Below are 14,862 nucleotides of genomic sequence, written 5' to 3'. Positions count from 1 at the left end.
ATTGTATGTGCACTGCCTACAAGCATGTCTAGAGATTATTGAGCACTGATATACTAATGTTTTCATCCCTGGGGGAATAAACTGCCTTTGCAAAAGTTCAAAGATCCATGGTGACTCGGATCCAGAAATTCAGGTGAATTTTTTATTTGGAGCTTTCTCAGTACATTGAAGCTATGCTTTCAGATTTAAAAAAGCCTGTTGCGAATATTTTTCCAGTTGACCTAAATTATTTTATGATTGGTGTTATCATTACTTTAAATCTGTTCTGAGACACCCTAATCACCTGTTTAAAAAACCCCAACAACCATAGTTTAACAATGCAGTTTTTTGAATTAAGTAGATCATGGAACTGATGTGAAACAAACTTGGCACATTTTGAAAATGCATTATAAAATGCTTTCAGTGAAAGTTCTACCACAGGCACGATAATGATTTATTATTCTTGATTTGTTACCTTCCTGTTTGTTGCTTTCTATGAAAAAGGCTTACAGGCAGGGAGTACTGGAAACAAAATTGCTTCAGCCAAGTCACTAAACACTGACAGTCCTGCTGAAATTCTTGGCGTCCCTTGAATGCGTTTTGCTTTTGAAAAGGCAGTGGAGTCCCGCTTAATGACTTTCTACTCTCTGGTTTACAAAGTGTCACATGAGTTTTTTCAGGTTGCTGTTGTTTCCTGCAAAAATGGAAGGGTAACTTCTACACACCGCAACCCCCTGCGTTGTTCTACATTAAAACAAAACAAAAGAAACCTATTTGTTCACCCCCTGTATGCAAGCAGTACCTGTGGAACTTTTATATGACACTTTTCCCCCTCTGCACTATGTATAATTCTGCATGGGAGCAGCTTCAGCATCAGTTTTACTAACTGGAGTGAGGACAAAGACTGTTTGGAAGGCAGCCCCTCCCCTTAATGTGTGGTTCTGTTCCTCCCCCTCCTCCAGGTGGCGAAGTGGTAAAGATAGCCCAGTTGGCATCCATTGCAGGTGCACAGGGCAGAATTGCTCAGCCAGAGACTCCTGTGACGCTGCAGTTTCAGGGGAATAAATTTACTTTATCCCACAGTCAGCTTCGCCAGCTCACTGCAGGACAACCTCTGCAGCTGCAAGGTATTGTACAAACCTAATTTCAAAAGAGCGCATCTCTCTCTCCCTTTCCAAATGCACACTCTCTCATGCACACAATATACCCACGTTGGGTATGACGGCTTGCATCATCTCTGTCCATTCACTATGCCGTCTGGGGCTGTAGGGAATTGGAGTCCAAGAACTTCTGAAAGAGCCACAGCTTACCCATCCATGGGCTAAGAAAAGTAGTTGGATTTTTTTTCCCGGGGGGAGGAGGAAAGAGTCATGTGGCATTGTCACTTTTATTACCTGCATTTTAAGGATAACTCAAGAGACTTGGAAGGTTTAGGCTTGCCTGCTTTTGTGATGCATGGTGTAAAAAAGAAAACTGGTGGCGGGTTTTTTCCTTGTTAATTTTTGGATCAGTTTATGACCTCTTATGTTTCAATTTCTACCAACGCAGGCAGCGTTCTACAAATTGTGTCAGCTCCTGGGCAGCAGTACTTGCGGCCTCAGGGCCCGGTAGTCATGCAGACAGTGTCTCCGGCGGGGACTGTTCAAAACGCTCTGAACGCTTTGGGAAACCAGCATCCGGCTGGCTTGCCAGCTCCGGCAGTAGCGCAGCAAGGTAGGGGCTCTTTCCTGCATGTCTACCTCTGGGACATTTTAAGAAGCAGATTTTTAAAACCATATGGGGATTTTCTGGCCTTTCTGCCTTCCTATGTTCCCTCCCCATCCCCATCCCATAAGTAAATAGGGGAAATGATTTCAATTGGATGAAGCAGATGCGATTACTTCCCTATCCCTAGACTTGCATCTGCAAGCCTGCAGGGCTCTCAACTGGAGCTGTTTCTCTGCGGTCAGCTTTTTACATCAACTCCCACACCCTAAAATTCAGGAAACAGCTCTTCCTCTCTGCACCCTTGCCCCATTCTCCCTCCTTGGTGTCTCCTGCAAGTTGAATACCACCTCCCCCAGGTAATCATTTTCCCCTACCATAGAAGCTGTGTTTGGACATCGCCATAAACTATGGTTTATTCACGACAGGAGTAGTCCCCCAAGGGATGGTACAAATAAAATAAAATAAAATTGCATGCTAGAAATGCAGTGGGCTGGCAGAGGAGAAGTAGAGTATTCTGCACCTCTTACAGCAGCTCATTTAGTTTCCTACACCAGGTGTGCTGCAGGAGCAGACTTTTTCTTCTCCCCAACACAGCATCTAAACGAAGTAGGCTAGCTAGTGGTAGAAGAGGCACAGAATGTCTGTCCTCCCACCTGCCGACCTGCACGGTCTACAATTCCTTGTTCCCTGTGGCAACCAGGCATGTGGTTAAATGCAAGGCTGGCCTTGGAATTGCCTTGGGTGGCGTGTGGCATGTTACGGCTTGTAGTAGCTTGAAGTCCTTTGTAAAGAGTGTATTTGGGATGTATAAACACATGGTTTATCTTTAAGTGTGTGTTCTAGGTAGAACAATGGGTGGTACTAATTTAGCTTCGGGGGACTCGGCGTCATCTTTAAAACCTGGCCTTATTCACGGAGGACACTCACAGGTACTTTTACTGATTTTTACTGTGTGCGTTCAGTTGTCAGATGAAATAGCTTCCCTTTCAATTCCTTCGAGGACTGAAAAGTGAAAATAAATGAAGTTGCAATATTTAGCTCTTTGATTTTTCCACTTTATTTTGCTTGTCAACAAAGTTGTATGTTGTAGCTTCTACTCCCCAAGTGTGGGGTGTGTGTGGCTACAGATACAGATGCTCTCCTGCAGGTGAATTACTTTTGATATAAATTGGGCTTGTAAAGAAGTGAACCCCACCTTTAATTATGTAGAAGCAACTTTTGGCAGATTGGAGAGGTTATGAACATATTTTAAGTATGGAGAAGGAAAAAATGCAGCTTGGCTCACTTTCAAAAATTAAATGGTGAAATTTGATTTTTGAAAGAGGGACAATGAAAGGTACCCACAGAAATATGAAAGGGAAGCTATGTATTAAACAAAAAAATAATAAAGGAAAATACCTTCTGTCTGATTTGGAAGCTGTATAATTTTCAGTATCAACAAAATAGATGATTGTAACTAGCTGCCTTTTATACTGTTAGACCATCTGGCTCAGTATTGTCTGCTCTGACTGGCAGCAGTTTTCTGGGGTCTCAGGAAGAGTTCTTGGCCCTTCCCTTTTCCCTGAGACCTTTTTTTAATGGAAGGTGCTGGGAAACTGAATCTGGGAGCTTCAGTATGCTATACATGTACACTGCTACTGAATTATGCCCCCACCTGCTAAATTTATGCTTAAGACTAAAATGTAGACTATAACCTTACAGAATTTAATTTAATAGAAGTAGAGCAGAATGGGGGGATTTAATTGATTATTCTGGAACAGAATCTACAGAGCGCTCCAGTAGGGATGCTAGCATATAGCTGTATGAATCAGAACTGTTTTGTTGGAGGTTGTGCCAAAAAAAAAAAAGGGGGGGGGGAGAGATCCCTTTGCTTTGGGGTAAATATGCAGTTGCATTCTTATGCATCTTTGCTTGGAATTAAGACACATTGAATTCAGTGGGACTTACTCTGGGGTAAGTGATTTTAGGATTGTAGTCAAGTAACAGACTTTGAACTCTTTATAGTTCTGATTTTAAAGCATTCTGCCCATGGTATACACTTTTTCTTGTGGTTTTTTTCAAATTTTTATTACAAAGGAGTCGTTTGAGGAAAAAAACAGGATTCTAAAGGAGCGCCTTGACCGCATCTTTTCTTGCAATGAGCGCCGCTGTTCCAGAGCACCGGTGTATGGCCAGGACCTCATGAGAATTTGTTCTCTAGTGGGGGACAGAAAGATGACCCCTCAGTTTTCCGCTGGAGGCAGCAAATGGAGCTGGGCTGGTTTTGCAAACTGTCTCCTCTCGTCGAATCCCTCTTGGGACCACAGTGATCCACTGCAGGGGATGACACGGACACTGGAGCAGCAGCAGGACTCTCTGAGGGATGCTGTTAACAGGTGATCACTGGAATGTTTCCCTTGCTCTTGATCCTGAAGCTGCCGCTGGAGCAGAAGCCTGCCTTCAGCCACCTCTCATGTTCCTCTTCCCCAGCCATGCCACCCCTTTGAAAGAGACCAGAATGAGAATCTAGGCTGCTGGTTCTGTATTTACCGTATTTTTCGCCCCATAGGATGCACCGCCCTATAGGACGCACCTAGTTTTTTTTTTTGGGGGGGGGGAAATAAAGAAAAAAAAATATTTCCCCCCCCCCAGGCACAGGGCTGGCGCAGGGGAAGCCCGAGCTTCCCCCGACCCCAGCCCCCAGAAGAGCCTGCTACCCGCAAGGCTAGGGAGCCGCGCCGGCCTCTGGAGCGCTCTGGGAGCGCAGGCAATTCTGCGCGACCCTCCAGAGGCTGGTGCGGCTAGGCGCCAGGCTCCGGAGGGTCGCGCAGAGCTGCACGGAGCCCGGGAGCACAGGCAGCTCTGCGCGACCCTCCGGAGGCCGACGCGGCTTTGCGCCAGGCTCCGGAGGGTTGCACAGAGCTTCCTGAAGCCTGGAGAGCGAGAGCCTCTCGCTCCCCAGGCTTCAGCGAAAGCCTGTATTCGCCCCATAGGACGCACCCACATTTCCCCTTCATTTTTGGAGGGGAAAAAGTGCGTCCTATAGGGCGAAAAATACGGTAACAAGGCCACCATGCAATGATTAATATATCCAAAGTACTTAGCCACGTGTCTGCTTTTTGTTTCCCAGGCTGCTCTGTGTGCTGCCATCTGCAGTGGCTGCTCCTCCATCTTTGCACATGGCAAGGCTTCCTCCTTTGTACAGCCATAGAATGAAACTACTCAGGCACCGTCTAAAAGAGGCAGCCTCACCTTACTTGAGTCAGCTGCAGCAACTCACCACCCCACAATTGCTTCAGTTTCCTGATCTCCGACTTGTTCAGTACGATGCAGGTAGAGGAGAATCTTTTTTTATTTATTTTCTTTCTTTTCTTTTTTTCCTTTTGGTTGGATTGTGTAGGACCTGGAATCGGGCAAATGTTCTGTGGGAAGGCTTTACACTTTCTTATTTTACAAAATTTAGGCAAGCTGGAAGCCCTGGCGGTCTTGCTTCAGAAGCTGAAGTCGGAAGGACGCCGGGTGCTGATCTTGTCCCAGATGATCCTCATGCTAGACATCTTGGAGCTCTTCTTGAATTTCCATTTCTTCACCTACGTGAGGATTGATGAGTGTGCTAATCAGGAAGAGCGGCAGGTAAACTTTACGTGGAGCAATCCCTCCATCTCATTCTTTATACGAGGGGTGGCTAACCTGGTGCCCAATGGATGCTGCTGGACTCCCAACTTCCAGTCAGCACAGTGAATGGTCAGGGGCAATGGGAGTTAAGTGGGTTACGTCCATCCCCACTTGCCCAAGAGAGACAATGAATCATGAGTTTAGTACAGTGGTGCCCCGCAAGACGAATGCCTCACAAGACGGAAAACTCGCTAGACGAAAGAGTTTTCCGTTTTGGAGGTGCTTCGCAAAATGAATTTCCTATGGGCTTGCTTTGCAAGACGAAAATGTATTGCGAGTTCCTGCGGTTTTTTTTCCTCCCCCCCCCTTTTTCTAAGCCGCTAAGCAGCTTATCTGCTAAGCCGCTAAAAGCCGCTAAGCCGCTAATAGCGCTAATCCGCCAATGGGCTTGCTTCACAAGACGAAAAAACAGCTAGACGAAGAGACTCGCGGAACGGATTCTTTTCGTCTTGCAAGGCACCACTGTATCTATCCAGCTCCGTGGTAGCTCCTCATCGGTTTAACGCTTTACCTTGCCCAGTAAAGAGCACTTCACTCCTTCTCTAAATAGTTTGCTATCACTTTTTATTTATTTCTTGCTTCTGATTTTCAGTCTCTGTCTTTGTTTGTTGCTCATTTGTTCTCAAAAGCTATTTGGTGGTTCTGAGTACTGCATCAATTTTCCCACAGGGAGGAGGGGATCCTTGGATGGTTTGCCCCTCCCACTTGTTCCACTTGGCAGGTCTTATGTAAAGTGTACTTACTGTACATCCACATGGGAGGGAAACCTCTCTTCAGTTCCTTCCTGTCTGGCTCCCTGTGCAGCCCGGGTAGCAGGGATCTCTGTATGCTCTGTATATACGTTTTTTAGATTCTGAACACCACATCCAATCAGATAGGGTGGCCCAGCACTTGATCCCATGTGTGACAAAGGTGTCTGCCCTGAGAATAAGTAATGTGATACTTGTCATCTCAACAGTGAGTGCTAAATGCCTTATGGTCTGTGATGCTTTTCCTCCCCACCCCTCTTTTCTGATCAAGGAACTGATGAAGACTTTCAACAGAGACAAGCGCATCTTCTGTGCAATTCTTTCTTCACACAGCCGCTCCACGGGTGTCAACCTTGTGGAGGCTGACACCGTTGTGTTTTATGACAACGATTTAAATCCAGTGATGGATGCTAAGGCTCAGGAATGGTGTGACAGAATTGGCAGATGCAAAGACATCCACATCTACAGGTGATGCCTGCAAAGTAGCTGTTCTACAAATAGAAAATGGTTCCTCTAGTGAGATTGGCAACGTGCAGCCTTGCCCATGGTAGGCACGACAGAGGCTATTTGTGCTCCGGAGATTCCTGATACCATAACTTCATCATGTCATCTAAAGAGGACAGATGTTGCCCATATTTTGTGATAATCTTAACAGATTTGCGCACACCATCACTTGGGAGTTCTAAGGAAGGAAGGAAGCAGTGCATTTTTGAAAGATTAGTCTGTCATGTTGATTCAATATGGCATCTGTCTGTATTCAAACATAGAAGAGAACCTGCTTCTTGATCCCAATAATCATGATGCAAAATTTGGTTGTGAAGGGTGTCCATAGTGAACAAAGGACTTTTCAAAATATGTAGTAGATAAATGATTATGTCCTAGAGCAGTCATCTTTGCTCTGCTAACATGCCCAGCAATAAAACATTGCCTAAAAACCATTTTCTAATCTTGACTACTCAGTAAATTCAGTCTGTTCTGGCTATTCTCATTTTGCTCTCAGCTTTAAGGTTTTGGTACATCTCCTTGGTTTCTTCTCTAGGCTTGTCAGTGGAAATTCAGTAGAAGAGAAGCTCTTAAAAAATGGCACTAAGGATTTGATCCGAGAAGTAGCAGCTCAGGGAAACGACTATTCTATGGCCTTTTTAACACAGGTATATATATTTTTAATAAGTATAATAATTTTATCAAGAAACCTTCCTTGTTTCCCCAAATACTTTATACCCTTTGTTTCAAAGCATCGGCTCCTGAGGCTTTATTGTTGTCTTGAGACACAACTAGCAGGACTTCTAATTGGCTTTCATCATGGAGGTTATTTAGGATTGGGCTGCTCCAACTTGGCTTTGAAAGGTGGGAGGACTATGCAAATGCTTGACCCCTCGGAGTAGGCGGAGCCTCCTAGTCCTGCCAGCTTCAAAGCAACTGGGACTTCATAGCAGATTTGGTGGAGAGTGTTGATCATGGTATCTGATGGCTACAGCTTTTCTTCTACTCTCCACCCACATAGTTTAATCATAAGAAAGGAAATGGAGAAAAAGATGCACTTATTAGTTTGACCTCATTGAGGAGAGTTTCTGCTCATTGTGTCTTTTGTGAATCTGAGAAAATGCTGAGGGTACTTTGCACAGTGCATCAGTAGCTAGAGTGTCTCGGTGGTGTTAGGTTTCAGACCCAGCCTCTCTGATCCCCTCTGAACTGATTTCCCAAATCCTGGCCAGTAGCAGCATCTGTATTTTGTTAATGAATGAAGGAGTAGGTGTGTCAATTTTTATTTCTTTTGGCCTCAAATCCCTCCCCTTCAAAGAGAACTGTTAATGGAGTGCTGTGGGGTGAGGAGACATTCCTTTTGTTCCTCCTTCGGATAGAAATCTGGCCCTGAGTTAAGTTACAATTGGGGGGGAGCATAAATAAATTGACACTTCTTCAGGAGCTTGATATGAGACGTATTTCCCCTCCTTCCACAGCAAACGATTCAGGAACTCTTTGAGGTTCATTCTCCAATGGAGGACTCTGGCTTCCGCGTGAAGGCTGAAGAATTTGTGATGCTTACACAGGAGCCCTCCCCGGCTGAAACCATATCTCCTAAGGTTGCACGACCTTTTATAGAGGTAATTAAGCACAAATAATTTGAACAGAAATAAAAGAGGATATATAACTGTGTGGCAGAACTGTTTTGATTGCCTTTTGGGACTTTCCAAGTGCTCCCTTCAGAATAATCATGTCATCTTCTTTTTTTAATCTTCTGAATCATTTCTTTTAAAGGTTTCTTGAAAGCTTATAAACTATTCATGTAGGTAATACACTACTTCCCCTGAGAGCTATTTAAGCCTTTTAATAATACATATATTCTCTCCTCCTCTTTCTCTGGGTGCAGTATTTCAGCACATTTAGGAGATGAATAGGGTGAAGTATTTGCATGATGCAAATGTTCACTGGTTCTGCACAACATTAAGGTTGCCTGCAACTATATGATAGAAACCTAACATGGGATGTACTGCTTACACCACAGGAGGGATGTCTGCAACTTGGCTGCATTTTATGCAGCCTCCTACACCTCTTGAAGCTGCCGCATTCTCCCATCCCATCAGAGTTCCTCCCTCCCTGATTTTTCATGCCTCTTTGATGTCTCCCCTCATATAGTTTGAGAACAACTGCATGCCATAGTATTTTATTAAATAAAAGCATACAGCCATTGATAACTGCCATCATCATCATTTAGCTGTTGATCTCCTATACAGTCGTCTTAAGGCAACGTACAATAACAACTGCAGGAACCAGTTGAAAGCTTAGAGACAGCAGATGCATTTAAGATAAAACTAAAACCCTATGGAATAGATACAGCAAGGACTCATTTATCCAACTGGGAAAGCCTGTGGGAACAAAAATGTCTTCCAGTTGTTTCCAGAAAGCCCAGATAGGGGGTGCCTGTCATATCTTGATATAGATTCTATTTCGTAGATCAGTGGCAGCAGCAACACTAAAAACCCTGCTTTAGTTACTGCAAAGTGGGCTTCTGAGATTTTGGGGTTTTTATAAATGAGATTTTTTAAAAATGGGGCTTAGTTTTGAGTAGACCTGCATCGTATTAGGGGTCTGAGGGAGCCACAGTGAAGACTGAAATGGGATGTCTTTATCCTGGATTAATTAGTCCAATTACAAATTACAGATTACTCTCAAGGGAATGCAGCCCTTGTCTAGGGTGGAGTTGGGGAGGTTGTATGCCCTTTAGTCAAAGCATCACATTTTCCCCAAATTCCTAATTATTACTGCAAAATCTAGAAGGCCTTTTCTATGCAAGAATACTTCCATATAACCCAAGTGAATAATTCACTATTCAACAAACAAGTGCCCTGCACATATCTACCTTGAGAGCCCATGTGGCACAGTGGTTAAGTGTTAGACCAGAATGTTGGAGACTTGGGTTCAGATTCTTCCTGAGCCTTGAGACTTGCTAAGTGACACTGGACCAGTCAGTCTCTCTCACCCCACCTATCTCACAGGTAAAGTGAGTATGAGATTTCCATTGCTCCGAGTGCCAGGCTGAACAATCTCTTACAACTTCCTTACCTATGAATAGCAGTAGAAATTGCCTTAATTTGCTCAATTTATTTAACTGATAAAAAATTGGTTTTCTTATCAGAATAACTTTTTTAAAAATGTGATGGATGTGCCGCTGCATTTATACAAAAAAACACCTTTTGTGTGTTTTAAAAAGGCTCTCAAAAGTACAGAGCGAGAAGAGGAGGAGGAGTTGAACACATGCATTCAGGTCTCAAAGACTGAATCAGCTTTGGAACCTCTCATTTCTGAAATCGGCAAGTCCCAGTATCTTGATGAGCCTTCTCAGCTGCAGGAGTTGGTTGCTGTTGTGGATCAGGTACACTTGCTTTACATTAACAGTTGAAGGTATCTTTAGAGCATTGCAAACCAACCTTCCACAATGTGGCGCTTCCCAGGTATAGTTCATTCCCAGCTCCCATCAGCCCCTGCCAGCATGGCCAGTGGTCAAGTGTGGTGGGATCCAACAGCATCTAGAGGGTACTAGGTTGGGGAAGGCTTGTTGTTGTTTTGTCGTTTAGTCGTTTCCGACTCTTTATGACCCCGTGGACCAGAGCACGTCAGGATAAGGCTAGTGTAGATTAAATCAGTTAGATTGATCAATAACTTTGTATACGCAGTAACTTCCTGTGGAAAATGCCAACTGTACCTAAGTTGTCTGAATTGCTTTGGAACTTATTATTAAGGCTGTTAGTTAATTGAGGGAAATGACAGCTAATTTGATGAATCATTTTCCAAATGAGCAGAAGCAACCGTTTTGAAGCAGGAAGCACACTTTTGTTTGTGAGGTACACATTTGTCTCTAATGCCAGTGTGGTGTAGTGGTTAAGAGCGGTAGACTCGTAATCTGGTCAACCGGGTTCGTGTCTCCGCTCCTCCACATGCAGCTGCTGGGTGACCTTGGGCTAGTCACGCTTATCTAAGGTCTCTCAGCCCCACTCACCTCAGAGAGTGTTTGTTGTGGGGGAGGAAGGGAAAGGAGAATGTTAGCTGCTTTGAGATTCCTTCGGGTAGTGATAAAGCAGGATATCAAGTCCAAACTCTTCTTCTAAAAACAAGAACAATCTTAGAAAAGCCTTCTGCCCTTGACAAGAGAGAAGGAGGAGAGGTTCATTTTCTAAGATGATTCTTGCCATGTTTTTTTTTTTTACAAACACATCTGTTAAAAGTAATGCACTTAAATCTGTTGGCTGGTTAATTGGACGTGCTTATTGCATTTATGGTTTGGTAGTCCCTAGAGGAAGCATTGACGTACTCTTTGTCGGATAATTACTTCTTTGTATCTTCTCTCAGCTCACCCCAATTGAAAAGTACGCTTTGAATTATCTAGAGCTCTTCCATGTTTCCACTGATGATAGTGAACTGAAGGAAAATGAGGTATGGCATGTATATGCAGTCACTTCTACAGCAGTAACCTTTTGGGGGGTTGGGGGTGCATGCCCTTGGTGTGTGTGGCCAGACATACCGCGCTCCCCATCCAGGCAAGCAAGAGGTCTTACCCCAGTTCAAAGTCACATTACAGCCTGGCCACTGAGGGATCTGGCCTGAGCAGATTCCTAAGGGCACATAAAGTACTGTGGGAGGCCTTCTTCTGCTCTTACAGTATTATGCAGCAAAGCATCTGTAAGGACTTGATGTGAACAAAAGCAAAAGCTACAGAAGATGCTTAGAAGACCCAGGATATATATTTTTTTTAAAAAAAGACAAGAGAGAGTGACATTTTTATTTCTGTAGCCCATGAAAGCTTATGCCATGGTACATCTTGTGGCACCTAAATATGCACACACACATACTGTATATAAATATAATAGTTATTTCCACCCTGGAAATCATTGCCTCTGAAATAATTAGCTCAGGGGTGGGCAAACTTGTGGGATCTACTTTGTTGGGCTTTTGAGGTCCAGCGCCGAGGGCCTTCTTGCGGTTCCCTCATTGTAAGAAGTAAAGCTACAGGGAACCAGGCAGAGGGCCTTCTTGGTGGTGGCACCCACCCTGTGGAACACCCTCCCATCAGATGTCAAAGAGATAAACAGCTACCTGACATTCAGAAGACATCTGAAGGCAGCCCTGTTCAGGGAAGTTTTTAATGTGTGACATCTTAGTGTATTTTTGGTCTTTGTTGGAAGCTGCCCAGAGTGGCTGGGGAAACCCAGCCAGATGGGCGGGGTACATATAATAAATTATTATTGTTGTTGTTGTTGTTGTAGTAGTTGTAGCAGAACCTGGATATCCACCAACTGGCTCTTGATGTAACAGCTGTGCACTTAGAATTAAAGGATTCTGAGCCCACAAGATTGTTTTGAATACCAGAACGGAGCTCTCGGTCTTTCCACGCAAAAATCCCCTCCTAATTACTTCAGCCTAGTATAATTTAGATTGCCGGGAGGTCATTTTGTTGCTGCTATTGTTAAATAGTATTTGGGGTCAGAGATCCTTATCGGTCTACTGCAAGTAACCCAGAAATTTATACCTCCTGCTGATTCCTGAGTTAGTTTTGTAATTGATCTTAATACATTACATTTTTCTTTTAAATATATAAAAATATATATCTTACCTAGATGGAAGTAAGAACTGCCAAAAAGGTGTGGGAAAATCATCACCTGAAGTCGCTGAAAGAACAAGAGGAGAAAATGCTTTTGGACGGGGAAGAGGAGGAACTGCTCACCTACACTCGGGAAGATGCATATAACAAAGTAATTTACCTGCCAGCTTTTATGCACTTCTTAAAACGTTTGAGGGAAACCTGCAGGAAAACAACACTTATGTCCCTTCATCTCCAATGGATTGCCAACCTAGCTCTCCTCTAGGATACTAGAAGCTATAAGGACCTCAAGCAGGGCAGGCCATCTCTTCCACTCCAGAGTTTTTCCATTTTTCTAATATTTCATTGGGTACTGGTCCTTAGTTTTCATTGGGCTTTTTTAATTTAAGGGGGGTGTATTACCTCTCCTTAGCTTTTTCTTTTTTTAAAAGGTTGTATCCACTGTTAATCCTAGATGCATTGAAATTAATGGACCAAGAGACATAATTTCATTTAGTATACTCTTAAGTAGGACCACCACGGGGATAAAATGAATTGTGCTTCTCATAGATTCTTGGAAGAAGTTGGAAGGCATTCCGAGGGTCGTCTAGTCCAACTCTACTAAATCATACATGACAGGTGGCCACCCAAACTCTGCTTAAAAACCTCCAGGAAGGAGAGCACACCACCCTTTGTGGAAGTCTCTTTCACTGTTGAACAGCTCTTACTATCAGAAAGTCCTTCCTGATGTTTAGTTAGAATCTCCTTTCTTGTAATTTGAATCCATTGGTTCGGGTCCTAGCCTCTGGAGCAGGAATAAACAAGCTTGCTCCATCCTCCATGTTACAGCCCTTTAGATATTTGAAGACAGCTATTTTGTCCTCTGGTTTCATCAGAACTAAGTGTGTCTCTCTTCCCCCCGCTCCCTGCTCCAGGAATATATTTATGAAGGCCCAGATGGACAAACTGAAATAATGCCAGTAAGTCTGTATTGATTTTATTACCTCTTCAGCGTGGGGGTGGATGTGGGGCGGAGGCGAGGAAAACGCATACACACACGTTTTATTACTGAGGGGCAGTTTGCTCTTGAGTACCAGTTCCTGGAAACTGCAGGAGGAGAGATTGCTGTTGCACTCATGGTCCTGTTTGCAGGCTTCCCACAGGTAGCTTGTTGGCCAGTATGAGAACAGGATGCTGGACTAGATGGGCCATTGGCCTGATCCAGCAGGGCCTTCTTATGTTAGTGCATTCACACCTCTGCTTACGTATCCCTCTGCTTACGTAAACTTCGGGATGCGAACACGGCAAACCTGGAAGTATTTTTCCAGGTTTCCCCGTGCGTGCATGTGCAGAAGCTCTAAACCGTGCCACGCGTGCATGCACAGAAGCGATAAACTGTGCCATGCGCATGTGTCCTCCGGGTTGCAAAAACCTCGGGATGCGGCCGGACCTCTGGAACGGATCCCGTTTGCAACTGGAGGTACCCCGTACACACTCTTCCTCTTCCTCTTCCTCTTCCACACGCACGCACACCCTCTGCTTATCCAAGAACACAAAGCGAGGTAACTCTCTTCTAATGCTTTGTACAGCTCTGGACTCCCCCAACGCCACCTCAGGATGACAACGACATCTATATCGACTCCGTCATGTGCCTGATGTATGAGAGCACCCCGATCCCAGAGTCCAAACTGCCCCCCGTGTATGTCAGGAAGGAGCGTAAGCGCCACAAAACGGATCCATCCGGTAAACATCGGGTTTTTATGTAGGATATACATTGTCAGACACCTCCCGGCGTTGCTTCTGTGGGTGTGGAACTCCTTTGTTGCAGGAAGCCCAAGCTGAGAAAGTTGCTGTTATGTCATAGGCTTTCCAAAGATTATTTTAAACATTGAGAAACCGGCTGGGAAGTGGGGTTGTGCTGTTGTGAGGCCCAGCAGGAGGGGGCTCCTCAGGCAATTAGGTTGTGGGAGGGTGCTGGTACTCAGTCCGAGGCAAGAGGCAGGCATGGATCAAATTCTGAACATTCCAGGATAGGCAAGAGATAAAATCAGAGCATGTGCTTTTCAGAAATTCCCGGTTCAACCTGTGGCACCTCCAGTTTGTTTGTTTTCTTTAAAATAAGGTATGAAGTAGCTGATGATGCAGAAGACCTCTCTCTGCGTAAGACACTGAAGAGCTGCTGCCAGTCAGCAGACCAGGGATAGCCAGTGTGGTACTCTCTGGATATTTGTTGGACTACATCTCCCATAATCCCTGACCATAGGCTGTGCTGGCTGAGTCTGATGGGAACAACATCTGGAGCGCACCACATTGGCTACCCCTGCAGTAGACAACCTTGGGCTGGGTGGACAAACAGTCTGACCTCACACAAGTTTCTTACCCAGAAGTCTCAGGGCCAGAGGCAGGGAGTGTAAACCAAGGCAGACAAGAGGTGGTGTTACAAAACCAGCAGTATAAGGGGATGGAGAAGGAGAGGTTAGGTTTTCTGAAATGAACAGGTGGCTCAGGTTGAGGAGTCTGTGGCCCTCCAGATGTTTGTGACCTTCAGCTCCTGTCAGCCCCAGACAGCATAGCCCAGTGGTCAGAGATGATGGGAAATGAAGTTCAACCTGAAGAGCCCCAGGTTCTCTGGGCTCGAGGTTTTGCAGGGGATGTTCAAGGATTGACTGTTATGGTCAGCTGACAAAGTGCTCAGGC

The 14,862-nt window shown here is 44.7% G+C and overlaps 1 protein-coding gene across 21 annotated transcripts in view; it reads left to right on the top strand.

Moving 5' to 3' along the window:
* The window catches only part of EP400 (E1A binding protein p400), a 77,868-nt gene that overhangs the window by 40,526 nt on the left and 22,480 nt on the right, over window positions 1-14,862 (top strand). For 17 of the 21 annotated variants that reach the window (XM_079956256.1, XM_079956259.1, XM_079956255.1 and 14 more), the window contains 14 exons: window positions 942-1,106; window positions 1,528-1,692; window positions 2,518-2,615; window positions 3,763-4,061; window positions 4,796-4,998; window positions 5,129-5,298; window positions 6,361-6,557; window positions 7,129-7,240; window positions 8,051-8,194; window positions 9,802-9,963; window positions 10,938-11,021; window positions 12,203-12,337; window positions 13,101-13,145; window positions 13,755-13,908. In XM_079956256.1, coding sequence (XP_079812382.1) covers window positions 942-1,106; window positions 1,528-1,692; window positions 2,518-2,615; window positions 3,763-4,061; window positions 4,796-4,998; window positions 5,129-5,298; window positions 6,361-6,557; window positions 7,129-7,240; window positions 8,051-8,194; window positions 9,802-9,963; window positions 10,938-11,021; window positions 12,203-12,337; window positions 13,101-13,145; window positions 13,755-13,908 — 2,133 coding nt within the window. The remainder of the gene's footprint in view (window positions 1-941; window positions 1,107-1,527; window positions 1,693-2,517; window positions 2,616-3,762; window positions 4,062-4,795; window positions 4,999-5,128; window positions 5,299-6,360; window positions 6,558-7,128; window positions 7,241-8,050; window positions 8,195-9,801; window positions 9,964-10,937; window positions 11,022-12,202; window positions 12,338-13,100; window positions 13,146-13,754; window positions 13,909-14,862) is intronic. The other 4 variants (XM_079956258.1, XM_079956261.1, XM_079956251.1 and 1 more) reach the window with 1 other exon arrangement.

Source organism: Podarcis cretensis (assembly GCF_951804945.1).
Source record: "Podarcis cretensis genome assembly, chromosome: 16".
Lineage (NCBI taxonomy): Eukaryota > Metazoa > Chordata > Lepidosauria > Squamata > Lacertidae > Podarcis > Podarcis cretensis.
Note: the sequence above shows the minus strand (reverse complement) of the source record. Positions and strands in the feature narration are given on the sequence as shown.